The following is an 18,166-nucleotide window of genomic DNA, read 5'->3' as shown; positions in this document are numbered from 1 at the left end:
TTTTTTTTTTTTTTTAGATTTTTTATTTATTTATTTGACACAGAGAGATCACAAGTAGGCAGAGAGGCAGGCAGAGAGAGAGAGAGAGAGGAAGGGAAGCAGGCTCCCTGCTGAGCAGAGAGCCTGATGCGGGGCTCGATCCCAGCACCCTGGGATCACAACCTGAGCCGAAGGCAGAGGCTTTAACCCACTGAGCCACCCAGGCGCCCCTCCCTAGAGGATTTTAATGCACATTTTGCTTTAGAAAGTGAAGATCTGTACCCTGCTTGACAAATACCTTTAAGAAAATTCCCAGTGGAACGTCCACTGTGAAGAGATGGCATCTGACTCCTAAGGAGAAACCATGGACAAAATGTAGCTGGAGAATAACCTCGTGTGGGTAACTCTTCCCAGCTTTCTGCTGGCCTGGGAAGCTTGTCCTCATTTCCAGTGAACTGTATGTATCTGTGTTGGCATGTTCCTGTCTTCAAAAGCTGGGACCGTTAAAGTGCTTCCAGATTCATTTTTTTAATCAGTGTCTTAGCTTCCATGATGATGAAGTTTGAGTGACAAAATGTTTGTCTCTGCTATTACTGCATTTTGTTTTTAAAGTATTTTATGCCTGTTTGGCACTTTTCAGGTATCTTAGAAGACATTGAATTATGAGGGAAATACAGTATTTTTAGGTATCTTTTATGTTTTTTATTAATATTAAGCTGTGTTTTTTGTTGTTGTTGTTGTTGTTTTTAGCCATGTTCATTATTCTAGCATATCCCATGGTTTTGTTAATACACTTTTAAATAGTGTCAGGGTAGATGTGGTCTTTGGGATCTTGTTGCAATCCTTGATGTGCTATTAATTTTTTTGTATTCTTTTTATAAAAGTGACCCTCATCAGCTTATGAAAAATATGATTTAATGTCTTAAGGATCGTTTTCTCTCAATTACTCTGACTTTTTGCTGCATAGAGACTGATTATGATTATAAAGCTGGCCTAAAAATGTCTATCTAGACATTGCATGATTATATCCTGCTTTGAATTTATTTTGAATAGTCCATCATAGCCACAGAATCTCTACTTGGAATTTCTAACCAATAGAAAATATTCATTGGTAATCTTATTAGATATGAAAGTAATAGCAAAATGCTTGCATTATATGGTTGTTATAGGATATCATTAGTACAGTCATATTTCTATCTCCAAGTGTGGTAATGCCAGCAGGATAAATGAGAAAGACACTGCATCTTCACACAAAGGAAATGGGTTTTATAATGAGTACAGTCGGAACAGGACTAATCTCTTTCTTGGATCATTACTTCACCTAATCATAAAACCTTTTTTAATTCAAATCCTTGCAGGGTTCTAATTGGTGACCTCTGGAGCCTGATAATTGTTTAAGATAGCTGGTCTTTTGCAGTATACTTAATGATGTTTGCAATTAAAAGTGAGAAATGTGGTGTAACCCTCAGGCAGGTATGAGTTTCCTTATTTCAGTCTTTAGTACTTATTCCCATCCTTCCTTTCAGTAGTTACCAACTTAAATCATTATTAACTTGAATTAACATCATGTAATGTTTTCTGCATTTAATCTGTGGGTTTACCAAATCTTCACTGGACAGATGTCTTAGGTTCTATCAAGAATAGCCCCGAAGCGTATGGAGCAGCCACGGTACTGGTCTGTTTGGGGAGGCAAGAACTCCTAGCCTCTCCCTGCCTCCCTTGTTTGGGTGATTTAAGTGGAAGCTGAACCATTCTTTGTAGCCAATGCCAATAAATACTTCTGAACTTTCTTTGCTACCAGATGAAAATGGGTCAATAGAAATTTGCCAACGTTGACCTTTAGAACTGGTAAAACCATGGGTGAGCCTGAGCCCCGGTCATTTGTTGTCTTCTCCACTCTGCATAGCAGCAGGCTGGAAATGCGTTTGCCCTATTGTGCCTTTATTATGTTTTTAACTCCCTCTGTTGCTTCTGTCGTGTTTCTCAGTGAGCAGGGGGCATTCCGTAAATGCAGCTGATGGACTGTTCCTATAACATTCTGTTGATTTATTGGTGGTGGAATTTAATCTCTTGTGCTTACCTGTTGGCTTGGAAGGTTTTGTTTGGTTTTGAAGCCGAAGTTGTATGGTAATTTGCAGAAGAAGCAAAACCTTTGAGAGTCCATAATCCTGCAGTCCGTTGTCAGCTCTGCTGCTGATCGGGTATAAGAGAAAAGGGTGATGATCGCTGCCCCATCGCTCTGAGAAGTCAGGGGCAGTAAATGTAGGTAGAGCCTCCAGTGTGCTGTCTCGCGTGTAGGAACTCTTTTAACTTGTTAGACACCTTCTACCATATTAGGGGCATCTCAGCTCTGGTTTACATGCTTTGGTCTTTATTGTTTTAAAATTGTGAGGGGGGAAAAACCTTTTGTAATTAGAAGTTTATTTTCAAAAGTGTTAGAATTTAGAACCAAAATCCAGTAATCTATTTATTTCTGAAGGTCTTTGAGTCTTTCCCCTTGAGGCACTGAATTGATTATGCTGTATCTTTGTATGACGGTTTTTTCTTTGTTTGGTGATTGACTGCATATATTTCAGGAGAAATTGAGATGCCAGTGCATTGGAGATGCCAGTGCATTTTTCTTTCCTTAAAAAGAATTTGACAAAATGTTCGTAATAATTCTGAGTAGTGCTCAGAAGTTACCTAGATTTGATTCTTTGGAATCTTATAGCTCTTGTTTAGAATCATATAGCTTTCACAGATTCTTCTCGAAATCCATTCTATAATGAGATACTTGTAAATCAATCATTGCAAATTAAACACTGTTAAGTGAGAGATGCTAGACTATATTTATTCTATATGTAATAGTTTTTAAAGCACTGTGATAAATGTTATTTCTTTTGATACTTTCAATAGCTTGGTGACTTTCTGCAAAAATGAAATAATCCAAAGCATTTTTTTTCTCATTCAAAGTCAAGATCCCTGTGCTACAGTAGTACCAGAAACTGGAGCGAGCATAGCTTTAGGAAGAGATGAACGGTGGTTGGGGTCCTGAGTCGGGACTATTTTTGGGACCTCAGTTCTGCCCCTGGAGGTCTCTAAGCAGCTCTTCCCTTTCTGTACCGGGAAGATCACAGCTGCGTTGCTGCAGTGTGACATGGATTAACTACCTGGAAGAGAGCAGATAAATTCTGGCGCCTATACTACTGCTATACTTTTGTTAATTATCTATGATGAGTAGAAGGAATTCCTCCCTTCCTCTTTATCAACCTTTCTTCCTTCTTGGAGTAGTTTGACTTTCCTTTCTTTATATGTTTTAAGCTTATGTGTTGTATATATATTTAAGGATATTTGTGCCTAAACATCTGTTCTGTCTTTATAAAAATAGTTTATTTCCAAACATTTGTAATATTTAGAGTATTGGCTCTTGTCTTGCTTCCTGGATGGTATGTGTGTGTGTTTATGACGAGTCTGCCTATCCTTGTTAGACAGTGATAATGCATCTCAACGCTGTGGTGCCGTTTATTTCTGTTTATGGAAGATGATTTGCAAGATCATGAGCTGTATGAATCAATCTAGTCTGGGCAGGTTTTAGTGTATTCAACTCTGGTTTGAGTCTAATAGATATTTAGTTAGGTTTGGATTACTTAAATAATTCTTTAGTGAAAACATTTGTCATGTTGGAAGTTAAAAAATTTCTTTTCAGACCAGCAGCCACGTAACGTTTTAGTAATCTGTCAAATAGAATTTGCAGTGGCCTTGAACACTATTTATAACATCTTTTAAGATCAGCTTCACTCCTCCAGCTGGGCTCTTGTGTTATTTTGAACTGGGTTTCTGCATGTCGAGCATGTAGTTATTCTCCTCCTTGTGTGGGCCGAGTCCTGTCTTCCCTGATTGGCTCCTAGAGGGTGCGGTGCTTGGAAAGGGGCTCCTCTGGCTGCATTTCTGTCCCCACTCAGACTTTATTGTGTCTGATTGGTGCTATTTACCAACACTTTGATGACCCTTTTAAATGATTTTTTTACTAAGTGGCTTTTATTTATTTATTTATTTTTAGAGATGGGGAGAGAGAGTGCACATGCATCAGCTGGGGAGGGGCAGAGAGAGGAGGAGAGGGAGAATCTTAAGCAGGCTCCACTCAGTGCCTAGCTCAAGGTGGGGCTCAGGTCCACCACTGAGGTCATGACCCTGAGCCAAAATCAAGAGTCAGATACCTAACTGACTGAGCCACCCTTGTACCCCCTAAGAAGCTTTTAAACAACTAGTTAGATGGGCTTTGACACTAGATAGACCTTGATGTCAATCCTTACTCAAATCCTTATTACCTAACTTCTGTCAAACTTGTTAACCATTTGAACCCTGTGGTCTTATTCTATAAAATGGACATGATAGATCATAGATTTGGTAGAATAAAGAGAGGCTGTAAGTCAGAGCCCTGTACCTGGTGAATGATTATCAATCGAATAATAACAATAATTACCTCGTTAGTACTGGTGGAAGTGGCCCCTAAAACAGCTGTCATTACTTGTCAGCTTTTGGCTGTGTGATATTCCATGTGGTAAGCTCACGTGGAAAGGAGACATCAGAAATTCTTTTAACGACTCCTTTGGTTTTTACCGAAGATGTAGGGCCGGAGAGCTGCCCTTTGCCTTGCCACATCCTCTTTCCAGCCTCTCCACTCTGCTCTGTGCCTAGAGGCTGATGTGGATGGCATGAGGGCCGTCTTGCCTTCTGGCTTGTGGCTGGGTCAGTACCTGCCCTGTGGAAGGCCCCACAGATGACTGTCGGGAGGAAGGGGCGAGGTCAGGGTGCTTGTTCTCTTTGGCTTCTTCCCTGTCAGGTTACCGTGAATTGTCTGTTTCCCTCTGTGGGAGTCTGTGACCCCTGTCAGGCTGCCCTCTCCATACAGCCTTCTTCTCTGCCTTCCCTTGTCCCCTCGTGCTTCATGTCTTGGGGCAGTCACCTCTCCTTTGCTAGGTAACCCCAGAGTGCTGGACCATTCTTTGTTGCTGTTACTGTAGATTCTCTGCACCTGTAATATATTGGCCCTTAATTAAAGCTGCTTCAGATTACCCCGTTTGAATGCCATGTGTTTCCTTCTGGAATCCTCTTTTTTGAATCATTCACCCAGGGAAAGAACGGAAGCTCTAGGAACAGGCAGAGTTGTAGAGTCTCAGGGTTTCTAGTAACAGTTTCTGACCTAAAAGATCAATTCCGTATGGGCTCAGCACAGGGATGTGTGGGTTTGTTAATGCATTCTTTCATTGGCCTTGTATAAAGAATGCATTTTTTCCTTTATAGAAACACTGTGTGCTACGAGTCCAGTGGGTTGTTAGCCAGATAAAATGTTTTAATGACCCGGGGATGGAGTATGTTGGGAAAGTGTCCTCATTCAGAGTCCTCAGTTTGAGTCTCGATGATGTTGCTTGCGTTTGTGTGACTTTTAGAAACGCATTTTCAAACTTCTGTCATTTGTAAAATGTGAATAATGCTCACCGGTCCTGGAATATTGTCAGGGTGATGGGAGACAGAGCAGCAAAAAGACTGAATAAAAGGTAAGGCTATAAGCACGTGTATTTTAATGATGAGTTCTTCTCACTGTCCAGTCTCACAGCGTGTATGTGGGAGCCCTTGCCACATTCCAGGCATCATGAAAGGGATTGAAAGGGGGTGGCTGACAGTCTGTTGGAGAAGCCAGACAGGAAGTAGCAGGTTAGACCTCTGGTAAGCATCATGCTAGAGTGCTGTGTTTTTTTGGCTAACTGGTCTGGGAATTCAAGGACAGCTCTTCCAGGAAGTAGAATTTAGTTGGAGATACCAAGGAGAAGATACCTCAAGTCAAAAAGCCTACAGAATGTTCCAGTCTTAGCGACCAAGTTCAAAAACCTACATATGACATGGTGGGCAAGGTGCTTTAGAAGCTATGGACAACAGTGGGTGTTATGGGTTAGGAGATACAGCATGGGGACAGGAGCACAGGTGTGTCCCTCTGTGTTTTCTCTGATTGCATATTCAGTAAACTAGATGGTTTCTCTAAATATGAAGACTTTGCCTCTGACAGCATTCACATTTGTCATCTGTCCACGTCAACTATAAATAAACTGTCTGGTGCTGTCCCACAGTGGTTGTTCATCCCAACAGACTGTTTTATTATCTAGTTGTGTTTTAACCTCTCTCTCTCTCTCTCTCTCTCTTTCTTTCTCTTTCTATCCCATCCATGTGACTTGCTTCTGAGTGGCCAGGATGTCCTTAAGGATGTCTTCCATCACAACACTCCCCACCTGACAACCTATAGTAGCTCCCTATTACTGATCTGTTAGGATCTGTTTTGACCTCAGGAACCTGGTCTGCCCTTTTATGCTCTTGTCCTCACTTCTTCTCTGTGCTGACCCCTCGTCTCACCCTGTACCTCTTCCATCCTTCTGCAGGAAGCCAGGACTTGGAGTCAGGAAATGGAGTTCATGCTTATTCCCTGACGGGCTCTGTGATGGCAGGATCTTGTCGTCTTTACTTGTCTGATCTATTCCATTTCGTACTGTTTGAAGAGAAAAGGGAAAAATAGGTTTTGCTATCTTAGTAAAACTCCATCTATCAACTGTACAGTCTGACTCATCGAATGAGCGAATGTGAACTCGTGTTACACAGGGCTACTTACCTTCAGTGAAGAATTCATTTCCTTGCCTGACAAACTCCATTCCTTACCTTGGAGCTAGCTTTTCAAATAATTGCCCAAATTCCAAAGCTGCCAGCCCCTTTCCTGCAGCACCGTGTGCGTTGTATTACTGCTTCCGTGCCACACATTCTCTTTCTTCTGTTCCCAGCTCCTAGTCCCTGTCCTCAACATATCAGAACCCAGTCAGTCCTTGCTTTTGGGTAGGTGACTCACTTAAGGGAACTGCTCACCTAAGTGAACCTTATTGCATTTAAAATAACCGGATTCTCAAATAAAATGTTTTATATGTAATTTTTGGACATTTGCCTGTTGCTTCAAGTGAAATAAGCAGCCCAGGTAAATTCCCCTACAGTTTCAGTAAAATAACACAGGAGTGAATAACTTAAAATGAATGATCAAGAGAGAGTAAGGCTCTGGGTTACTAGCCAAGATGCAAAATATAATCATGGCCCTTTCTTTATAAATTTTTATTCTATTCTGTTTATTTTTAAAAATTTTATAAAATGTTTAGAATTTTATTTTTATGTAATTTAAATGGGTGAAATATTCATGTTTCAAAAATTTAAAACAGGGACACCTGGGTGACTCTTGTTAAGTGTCTGCCTTTGGCTCAGGGTCCTGGGATAGAGCCCTGCATCTTTCTGCTCCAAGGGAAGCCTGCTTCTCCCTCTGCCACTCACCCTGCTTGTGTTCCCTCTCGCTGCCTCCTCTCTTGTCAAATAAATAAATCTTCAAAAAAAAAAAAAAGTGAAACAGGGGCGCCTGGGTGGCTCAGTGAGTTAAAGCCTCTGCCTTCAGCTCAGGTCATGATCTCAGGGTCCTGGGATCGAGCCCCACATCGGGCTCTCTGCTCTGTGGGGAGCCTGCTTCCTCCTCTTTCTCTGCCTTGTCTCTCTGCCTACTTGTGATCTCTGTCTGTCAAATAAAAAAATAAAATCTTTAAAAAAAATGTGAAACAACATAAAAGATAAAGTCCTGTTTATTGTCACCTGATTTCCTCATGTCTGTTAGATATCAGTGTTGCTAGTTTCTTACCTGTAAGTAGAGAGGTGTTTTCTGTGCATATGCAGGTGAATACGAACATATGTTGTTGTATCGTTTTACACTGTGTGTGTGTCTGTGTGTCTGTGTGTCTTCAGCCATGTATCTGGTGGGGGCCTTTTGCTATCAGAACAGAGAGTTCTTGATCTTGTAAAGTAGCTGTCTGCTATTTCATAGTGCATGTGTGTCCTAGCTTCTGTAACCAGGTTCCTGTTAACATTTAGATGATTTTCAGTGTTTTGCTATTAAGGACAATGCTGGAAGCTTTGTACATGATATTTTACATTTAAGCATGTCTGTGGGTGAATTCTTAGAAATGGAGTTGCTCGGAAAAAGGAAGATATCAATTTAAATGTGCTTGATTCTGTGAGAGAATTTAAACTTTTTTTTTTTTTTTTAAAGATTTGTTTGAGGGGGAGAGAGAGCAAGGGGAAGGGAGAAGGAGAGAAACTCTCAAGCAGACTCCCCAGCGAGCATGGAGCCTGTTCTAGGGCTTAATTCCAGGACCTGAGATCATGACCTGAGCTGAAATCAAGCATCAGATGCTTAACTGACAGTCACCTAGGTGCCCTGAATGTAAGCATTTTTAATGAAAATTTATAGTGCTCTAATTATTTAATATTTTAAATGAATAACTAAAAATTTAACACATGTAAATCCAAAGGTAATTTGGCTGTTTCATAGAGGCTTAGTGGACTTTACTGTATTTGATGGGCTAAAATAAAAAGGTAAATGGCCATTGCTTTAGGAAGCCCTGTAGTCACCCAAGGCAAAAACAAAAAAAGAAATGAACAAATAAAAAAGACATTGTAAAAAAAAAAAAAAAAGACATTGTAACTGACCCTTGACTTCTGGGATGACAGAAATGTGATGTCCATGGTTTGCAGGGGTGCTAGAGTGGTTAAGCATCTGCCTTTGGCTCAGATACTCATCCCAGCATCCTGGAATCAAGCCCTTCATCGGCCTCTTTGCTCACCGGAAAGCCTGCTTCTCCCTCTCCCACTCCCCCTGCTTGTGTTCCCTCTCTCGCCGTGTCTCTGTCAAATAAATAAATAAAATCTTAAAAAAAAAAAAAAAAGATGTCCATGGTTTGCAAGCATAACATTATAATCCCCTACATTATCTAAAACCTAATCACACATTTGCTTATTATTTCTGAGCTGGGAGATGTCATTGGTACACTGCACTGTGTGGTAACAAATGTAATCTGGGGATTAGTAACAAAAGTCAAATCCCTCATGCATTCGACCTCAGAAACTGGATTGGATTTTCTCTATGGTTGGCCTTTACTAGCTACAGTTAAACTAAGAGGTCATATCCACCTTGTGGGGAGGTCAAGTACCTTTCCTTCCCTACGGAAGATGAGAGAGGTGGTCACATGGGCTTTGGAAAATGAAACTCCCAGGAAGGGAGAGGCGTAAATACCAGAAAGCTGTTCCATTATTTCATATATCATTTTGTACAATCCCCATCCCCGTGATTTTTTTTTTTTGCATTGTATTTTATGGGACTTAATGAAAACATGAGACTACTTACAATCCTCAGTCAGGTGGAAATTACAAAATTGTTGATTGAATGAATAGTCCCTAAAAAGACCACAGAAGTTTTGACCAGTTTTGAATTTGGTAGCTGGAAGGTCTGGGGAAAGTACAGTAGCTGTGGTTTAAGCCAGGCGCGTTGGACCCCCCAGGGACTGGGGCTCCCTCTGCCGCTGTGCAGTCTGCTGAGTCCAGTCCTTGCAGACCAGCACGGTCGTGGAATGGCCTCAGGCCTTCACAATTTTCAAATAAATCTTACACAGTGAAATACTTTTTATTTTAACATAATTCAAAGCTTACTTAAAGTAACAAGATATTTTAGCAACAGAACATTTTCAAAGTTGATGGTCTAGAGAGGAAATTAGATATTTTATATATTTTAAAAAATTTTTATTTTCCCTTCCAAAATCATAGGTGTATCTCAAACTTTAATGTAATATATTGTAAAATACAAATTTTTCTAATATTTTAATCTTTATGCTTTTATGTGTTGCTTAAAATGTTTACTGTCACTGATGCTAGGAATAACATTTGAATGCTGACTCTGAAGTTACGTGTTGTCCATATGATATAAGTGCTCAAAATCATAAAAATGCAGTGTTATCTGAAATAGGTAATCACACTTATTTTAACAAACATTTATGTATGTTAAAAGTTTTTTTTCTTTCTACAACTTATATCTAATTTTGTTGAATCTTATATGCTAAAGGCATTTCCAATTGTAGCATAAATGCATAAATAAAAATGTGGAATTAATTTTCTTCTAATTAAAGCTGAAGTCATGAATTAATACACTTGATGGAGCAGATGGCATGCGACTTATTGTTCTTTACCAAGGAAAATGAAACTAGTTTAGCTCATGTACACCAGTTCTCCAGATTTAAACCCCGTGTGTGTGCGTGTGCACGTGCAAGTGTGTCCTTATGTATTCCTGGAGAACTTCTAGAAGACTGTATGATACTGTTACAGTCCTTACCTCTGGACTATGGGTGTGGGAGGACTCTCTTCTTTTGATTTTGTATCCTGTTATACTGTTTTAAATTTTTACCATGTATATATTTCATTTTTATAGGAAAAAGTCAAAATTCAAAGTACTCTTAAAGGTGTTTTCAACAACAGTAACAAGAATCATCCAAGTAAATCTTTGCATTTCACATTCTTCTATCTTTGTGTACATTGTTCCCATACAGATTCTGTTTAGAATCCATTTTCTGGATGAAAACCTAGGATGATACAAGAGAGCAGACAAAAGAATCAGTTTATTTGGAAGTTTAGTATTTTCTTCTGGGCTTTTCCTGCTTGTCTCCATCTTCCTCCTCCGCACTTGTAGTCCCTTTTGTGTAGTGTCTCCTGACACCAGCCCTGTCTCCAGCACCAACTGGCTGTCCAGCAACTCCATCCAGTTCAGTTCTGACAGTGGCTCCTAGAGTTAGGGGATGACTCCCCCACCATTAGGGGACGAACCCCCCCGCCCCCGCCCCGCCAAGGAGGAGGGCTGCGTCCCGCAAGAGTCCCCTCACTTCAGACATAGCTGCGGATGTGGTGTCCGGGCTACCCACACTGCCGCCTGATGAGCTGCAAGCGTGGGGCTTCCATGACTCAGCCTCAGGTTCAGGAATGCGCTAGAGTGACTCTCGGACTCAGGAAAGCACTCTACTTCCCATTATGGTTTGTTCTAAAAAATACAAGTCAGAAATAGTCAAACAGAAGAGGGGGTGTGGAGGCAAGGTGTTGGGGAAAGGACGCGGGGCTTCCCTGCCCTGTCTGGGCACTCCACCCTCCCAGACCCTGTTGTTGAGGGGGTTTTATGGTGTTTTCATTATGTGGGCACAATTGACTAAGTCACTGATGATTGAACTCCTTCTAGCTCCTCTTCTCTCTCCACGGGTGGGAGTGCTGAACGTGCCAGCTTGGCACTTGCTTGGTTTTTCACATGGTTGGTTTTTCTGGCAGCCAGCTCCCTCTTCCTCCAAGAGTCCTCTCATTAGCATAAAGGCCTGTATGGTTGAAAGGGGCTTGTTAGGAATGATAAAGTGCACTCCTGTCTCTCAGGAAACTCGTAGGGTTCTGGGAAATCTGTGCCAGGAACCTGGGACAAAGACCAAATATATATTTTTCATTATGTCCCACATATATACTGACTTTTTACCGTGCATTGTTAAAGAAAAAATTATTCTGATACTTGTTAAAATAGAAAGGACGACTTTATTCGGGACTAGCATGATAGGTGTCAAGACGGTCTTGTGGAGAAGAGAGATCAGGTTCAGCTCTGAATACAAGTAAGACAATTGGGGGTTTAGCTCTGAGGAGCAGATGGAGGGGTAGGGGGCAGAGGAGGGGAGGCATCAATGCCATTGGGCTCCTTAGTGGTGACTGAAATCTCCAGCTGTCAGCAGAGCCTTCATGTATCCTAAGGTGTGATGAAAATCTTATTTTCTGTCTTACATGACATAAAAAATGGTGGGAAAGACGGCAGTGGCATACTGTCTTTATCGTAGGCAAAACTGGAGGTAAATCCTGCCTTTGCTATCAGCAAAGTAACCTTTTAGAACTTCCTGTTTGCCAACTCTTGTGAGGATTGAATTATGTCATGAATGTGGCACATATTAAATTCTTAAGTATTCCTAGCCCAATAAGCAGAACAAGTGAATATGTTTGCCCCTTTGTACACCAGATGCCATCTTTGGGCCTTCTCCATGCTGTGGTTCCCTTCCTTGAACCTGCGTATCTTGTGGTCCTTCTGGAAGGAGCAGTGCGTGTACACATTCATTCAGCTCTCATTCAGACACCTGCTTGTGTACCTCTTGGACGGCCAGATGTAGGCAGCTGTAGGCAGCTGTAGGCTGTAGGCAGCAGCGTGAGGAAACAGCATCTGAAATGTTCCAGGGGCTGGGAGGTGCACGTGGTGTGTGCTTAGTGGCAGATGTTTATTGGATGAAGAGACAGATTTTTACCTAAGAGAGATTTATGTTCTGGTGGGAGAGTATTTTGGTCTACTCGGCCTGCTCTCGCAGAACACCAGAGACTGGGGAGCTGATGAACAACAGAAATTTATTTCTCACACTTCCGGAGGCTGGAAGTCTAAGATTCACATGCCTACAGATTTGGTGTCACGTGAGGACCCATCTCCTGGTTTGCGGACAGCAGGTCTCTTGCTGTGTCCTCCTGTGGCAGAAAGGGTGAAGGAGCTCCACGCCTAGAGTTTCTTTCGTAAGGCACTAGTCCTTCTCCTGAGGGCTCCACCCTCATGACCTAATCACCTCCGAGAACCGCCCACCTCCTAAGACCATCACTTTGGGGATTAGGATTTCAACCTGTGAATGGGAGGTTCCAGACATTGTCTGTAATGGAGATAAACTATGGAGGCACCACATTTTCTTTTCAAGAGGAGTCATAGTAGAGTTGTACATGAAGTGTTTTCTGAGCATCAAGGTGGCAGGGATTGATTCCTTCCTTCCTGCCTCATTGGTGAAAGGGATTGTCACACATTAAAAAATAGTATTCAGTGTGGCTGAATCTTGAAGGAGGTGTATGACGTTGAAATAATAACATTACAGGCAGCGAAAAGAATGTTAATGAAGACATGAACGTGTAGTTGATACGGGTCACTTGTGAGAAGGGTAGATTTGGTTGGGGAGGTCAACGGACAAAGTTGTGCGGGACTTTTCATGCCATCATAAAGAATCAATCTGTGGTGTAAGCCTCGGAGAACCAGAAGCTAATGGATAGGGATGTCAGTACTTGGTAACACTGAATGGAGAATGTTTTCTGAACTCTTCTCAGCGGTTTGAGCAGCCTCTCACTAGGATTCCAGAAGGCCCCAAGAAACTTATTTTTGTGTCTGGTTTTTTTAGTTAGTTCATTGTTCCCTCCATTAGAGTGGGCTGTTGAGATTAGACTTTGCAGAGCCATGGTACATGCCTTTTTTCTGCTGGTGAAGGAGGTTTGATAAAATGGGAAATATGCCGTTACTTGAAAAACTCCTGTTGATTGGGTAGTCCGTATTTCTGTACTTGATACCATGCCACAATAATGCTAACAAGAACTTCCAACCTCTGGGGTTCTAAATCAGACACTTCATGGTTACCTTTTTTCCTCCACAGAAATAGAAAAGTTTCAAAAAGGAGAAGGCAAGGATGAAGAAAAGTACATCGATGTGGTGATTAATAAGAACATGAAGCTGGGACAGAAAGTGTTAATCCCTGTAAAGCAGTTCCCTAAGGTAAGACAGCGAGGTTTGCAGGTTGTGGCAAACCTAATCACAAGGGAGCAGATGTTGAGTTTATGTTCTGTTTGGTATTTTCTTGAGGTGTTTTCCTTTAGCATAGCCCTCCCCTACCTCATACCAATACAGGCACACTTTTAAAGTTAATTAAAAATTAAAAACTTACCTAGTGATTTTATCTTTTTCTGTTTGACTCTAATGTGAGTTAGGGAGCCCTAAAGAATTATGCTTCTGAATCATCCTAGCGATGTGACTTTGGATAACCTACGTAACTTCTACTTTAATTTCTTAATTTGTAAGATGAGATTGGATTGTTAAGAATTAAATAAGATTATCCATATTAAACGCTTAGCACTGAGTGTAAGCACATGAATGTTCAAAATATTATCTACTCTACTTCTCTGTTCGAGATAATATTATTTCTCATTTATTGTAAGCATTATGTCATTGAACATGATTACAATAGGTACTTTAAAGTTTCTATCTGATTCTAAATCTTGGTCATTTTAGATTTGGCATGACTTGATACATTGATACTCTTTCTATCTTGTTTTTCTTTCTGCTGAGTGTTCGTGGGCATGATTTATGCATACTGTTGTGTACATTGGTAGTCCATTACTTTTGACTGCTCAGTAGTAGTCCATTATCTGAATACGCAACAATAAATTTATTCATTCATTCACCAGGGCAGTTTTCAGTTTCAGGTTCTTATAGATTAAATTACCGTGAACATTTTCATACAAGTTTTCACACATTTTCATACATTTTGTGTTACGTTTTTATTTCTTTTGAGTAGATATACACGTAAGATTTAACTTGCTATGTATTTAATTTTCCAAGAAATTGCCGTACTTTTTCCCAAAGTGATCATACCTTGTTGCTTTTCCAGGAACAGTGTGAGCCAGTTGTAGTGGCCCTGTATCCTCATCAGTGTCCAATGTTCTCAATCTGTTGAATTTTTGACCATTTGGATCGTATGTTGGTATTTTCCTGTGGTGTTTATTAGCATTTCCCTGATTAGTAATGATGTGTTCATTTCATGTACTTACTGGCCCCTCCTGTATCTTCTGTTTTCGAAGTGTCTTTTAAGGTCCTTTGCCTATTTGTAAATGGTCTGTATGTCTTCTCGTCATTGAGTTGTAGGAGCTTTTCTAAATGTCCCAAAATAAGTCCTTCGTTAGATGTATTTTGTGACTATTTGGCTCAGTCTCTGGCTTTCCTCTCATTTTCTTCAGGGTGTCTTGTGATCTATAGAAGTTTTTAATTTCCTGATGTCTGTCTACTATATCAAGTTTTCTTTCCTCTTATGATTATTACCTTCTGTCCACTAACAAATCTTTGCCAGCTTCAAAGAGATGCTAGAGTTGTTTATAAGTTATAAAGCTAGTCTCCTGTATTTCTCTAAAAGCTTTACCATTATAGTTTTTACTTTTAGGTCTATGATACATTGCAAATTGCTTTTTGTTTATGTTGTGATGCAGAGGGTTCAAAATTTATTTTCTCTCCATGTAGATATCCAGTTTTTCCAGTACCTTTTGTTGAAAAATGTTTTCCTCCCATTGATGGTGTTAGCACCTTTGATGAAAATTACATAACTGTGTAAGCGGGAGTCTATTTTTTGCACACTCATTTTTGTTTCATTCATCTATTTATGGATCCATATGCCATTACCATACTATCTTCATTACTGTAGCTTTTTATAATAAGGCATGAAGTTGAGTGATGCAGTCCCTTCAACGTTGTCCTTTCTTTTTTAAGACTACTTATATAGAGGTCCTTTTCAATTCCATGTAAATTTAAGAATTATTAACTTTCACAAAACATTCTGTTGCACTGTATTGATTAATTTGTGGAAATACTACATCTTAATAACATTGAGTCTTCTCTTCCTTGACATGGTATATCTTTCCATTAATAGATTTTTATTTATTTTTTAATTTTTTTCCATTATTAGATTTCTAAATTGCTATTATCATTTTATGCTTTTCAGGGTAAAACTCTTACTTGCAATTTTGTTAAATTCATTCTTAAATCTTTTTATGTTTTTTTGATATTATTGTACAATAGATATTTTAAAATTTTATTTTCTATTTTTTTCCTTCTAATAGAAAATTTTGTGTATTGACCTTACATTCTGCTACCTTGCCAAATTCAATTGTTTTCATGAGTTGTTTTATAGATTACTTAGGATATGCTGTGTCTACAGTCTTATCATCTACAAAACAGATTACTTCTTTCCTCCAATTTTTATGCTTTTTATTTATTTACCTTACATTATTGTATTGGCTAGGATCTCTGTGTAATGCTTGAGTACAAGCAGTGAGATTAGGCCTTCTTTCCTTGTTCCCAGAATGGAAAGCATTAAGAGTGGTAACAGCCAGGGGGTTTTGTAGATGCCCTTTGTTAGGTGGAGGAAGTCCCCTTCTGTTTGTTTTGCTGAGAGATTTGATCCTGACTGGGTGGTGAATTCCATTGAATGGCCTTTTCTGTATCTATTGAAATGAACATAGAAGGTTACTTCTTTACACTGTTAATATAGTGAATTTTATTGATTTGTCTAAATTAAACCAACTTTGGATTCGTGGGTTAAACCCTACTTATTATTATGTCTTATATTTTGTTGGGTTCAAATGCCTATATGTTCATGGGCAATACTGGCCTATAATTTTTTTTTCATATATAACATATTTGTCAGATTTTGATATTAGTGTTATGCTGGTTTCATATAGTGAGGAGTGTTCCTTTCCTTTTTTTTTTTTTTTTTTAACCCCAAAGAATTTATGTCAGTCTGATGCTGTTTCATCCTCAGTATTTGATAGAATTCACCAGTGAAACCCTTTGAGCCTTCAGTTTGATGGTGAATTCAAAGTCTTTAATTGACATGGTGCTAATCAGATTTCCATTTCATCTTTTGTTGTCTCCCCCCCCCAACCCCCTGACAAGAGATTTATCTATTTCATCATAATATTTTAGCTATTACTTTTTCAGATATTTTTATGCCCCTTTCTTTCTCCACCTTTGGAAACCAGTTACACGTATGGTCACCATTTTGATATTCTCAGAATGGTTCCTCTATCTCTTTTCTCTGTTCCCCTCTCCCTGCTCCATTCTTCAGATCGATTTATACTTCTGTATCTTTAATTCATGGATTATCTCTTACATTATCTTCATTTTCCTGTTAAGCCCATCAGATAAATTTTTATATCAGGCATTGTAACGATCTGTTTCAGAATTTATTATTTGATTCCTATTCAAGTATGTGTATGTAAAAAATGTTCTTTCTCTGCTGAGATTTTCTGCTTTTTATTCATTATAGGTGTTACATTATTTTGTGTTATTGAGTCCAGATAAAATAGGTGCTTTAAAGTCTCTAATTCTAAAATCCTAGTCATCTTGGATTTGGCCTGAATTGATAAACTTATCTTGATAGTCAGGCATAGTGTTCCAGTTTTTTTGTGTGTCAAGTAATTTTGGATTGTACCCTGGGGGTCGTGAGTGTTGTGTTGTCAAGACTCTGGATTCTGTTCTGCTGTTTGAGGAATGTCGGTGACTTTGGATTCAGACAGCAGACTTGTTGAGTAGAGTGCACATCTCAGTTCAGTTCTTTTCTTAGTTTGACTTCTGCATTTGTTTTTGGCAACAGGGTCCTAGGGATCAAGATTTGGGCGGATTTTTACACAAATTTGGAGCCCCCCCCCCCCAACTCTGTCTTTCCTAGTATCCCTCCCTCGCATTTCGGCACTGTGGTTGCCTCAGACTCTGCCACCCAGGCTAAAAACTCTAAACCAGTAAGTTTGTCCAGGCCCAGTCTTCCAAGTCTTGACTCTCTTCCAGAATCCCCTTGCTTTTGATCATTCTCCAAAGGCTTCAGACAATTGGTTTTTGTATTTTGTCTGGAGTTTAAGAATTTATAGTTGTTATCTATAAATGGTCATCCTGTTAGGAGTCTACACAGCCATACTTGCAGAACTGAAGATACATATTCTTAGAAAAGAGGAAACTATGTTGTGAACATTTCATAGACAGATTCATTACTAAACACATCTTGGCTTACAGAAACCTTATAAATTGACCACTATGCTTGATACACTATATGCAAAATATGCACTAGATAGAAAGATGAACACTCTTCTTGTCCTTAAATAGTTCATAGTCTGGTAGGTGATTAATCTGGAATTAATACTTTGTGATTATGAGCGAGTATATGAAATAAAATATGGGTGTAAAAGTACCTGAAATAAAATCTCAAATATTGTTTTTCACTGTCAGCTTTGATGAGAGTGGGGGCAGACAAATTATAATTTGTGTGTCTAAGAGAGAACAGAGTCTATTTCAAGTACATACAATATCTGAAGTAGGCTGCTTAGAATTCCACTGCTTCCAGAACGCTGAGAAAAGATATTTCTGCTTCGCCAAATTGAGCCTGGGAGTTTCAAGCCAGACTTTTGTGAAGGCTAATCTGGCACTTGCGGCAATTCCAAGAAAAAGCTTTCCTGCTGGTGTCAGTGTGTAGAGGAGCTGAAGGAAGCTGGTGATGGTGGGCGGAGTGGTGGTGGGCACCCAGTTACCTGACACTATGTACCTTCAGCTGCTGGGGCAAGAGGGCAGTGCTGTTTGTGAAACTCCATCCAGTGAAAGGATTTCCATTAATTGAATATTTTCTCTCAGTGAACCACTTCCAACTCTTTCGGTGGACAGTCCTGGACGTGAGTGTTTTACGAGCTGAGC

At 39.8% G+C, this 18,166-nt stretch overlaps 1 protein-coding gene across 3 annotated transcripts in view; it reads left to right on the top strand.

The window, feature by feature from the left end:
- Nucleotides 1-18,166, top strand: part of KHDRBS3 (KH RNA binding domain containing, signal transduction associated 3) — a 182,358-nt gene that overhangs the window by 51,107 nt on the left and 113,085 nt on the right. For all 3 annotated transcript variants that reach the window (XR_004384512.1, XM_032873485.1, XM_032873486.1), the window contains exon 2: nucleotides 13,317-13,435. Coding sequence is in view for 2 of the 3 variants with exons in the window: in XM_032873485.1 (XP_032729376.1) it covers nucleotides 13,317-13,435 (119 nt within the window). In the remaining variant the exon portion in view is untranslated. The remainder of the gene's footprint in view (nucleotides 1-13,316; nucleotides 13,436-18,166) is intronic.

Source organism: Lontra canadensis, unplaced genomic scaffold, assembly GCF_010015895.1.
Source record: "Lontra canadensis isolate GAN:19392208 unplaced genomic scaffold, GSC_riverotter_1.0 scaffold49, whole genome shotgun sequence".
NCBI lineage: Eukaryota > Metazoa > Chordata > Mammalia > Carnivora > Mustelidae > Lontra > Lontra canadensis.
This window is presented reverse-complemented; position numbering and strand designations above follow the sequence as displayed.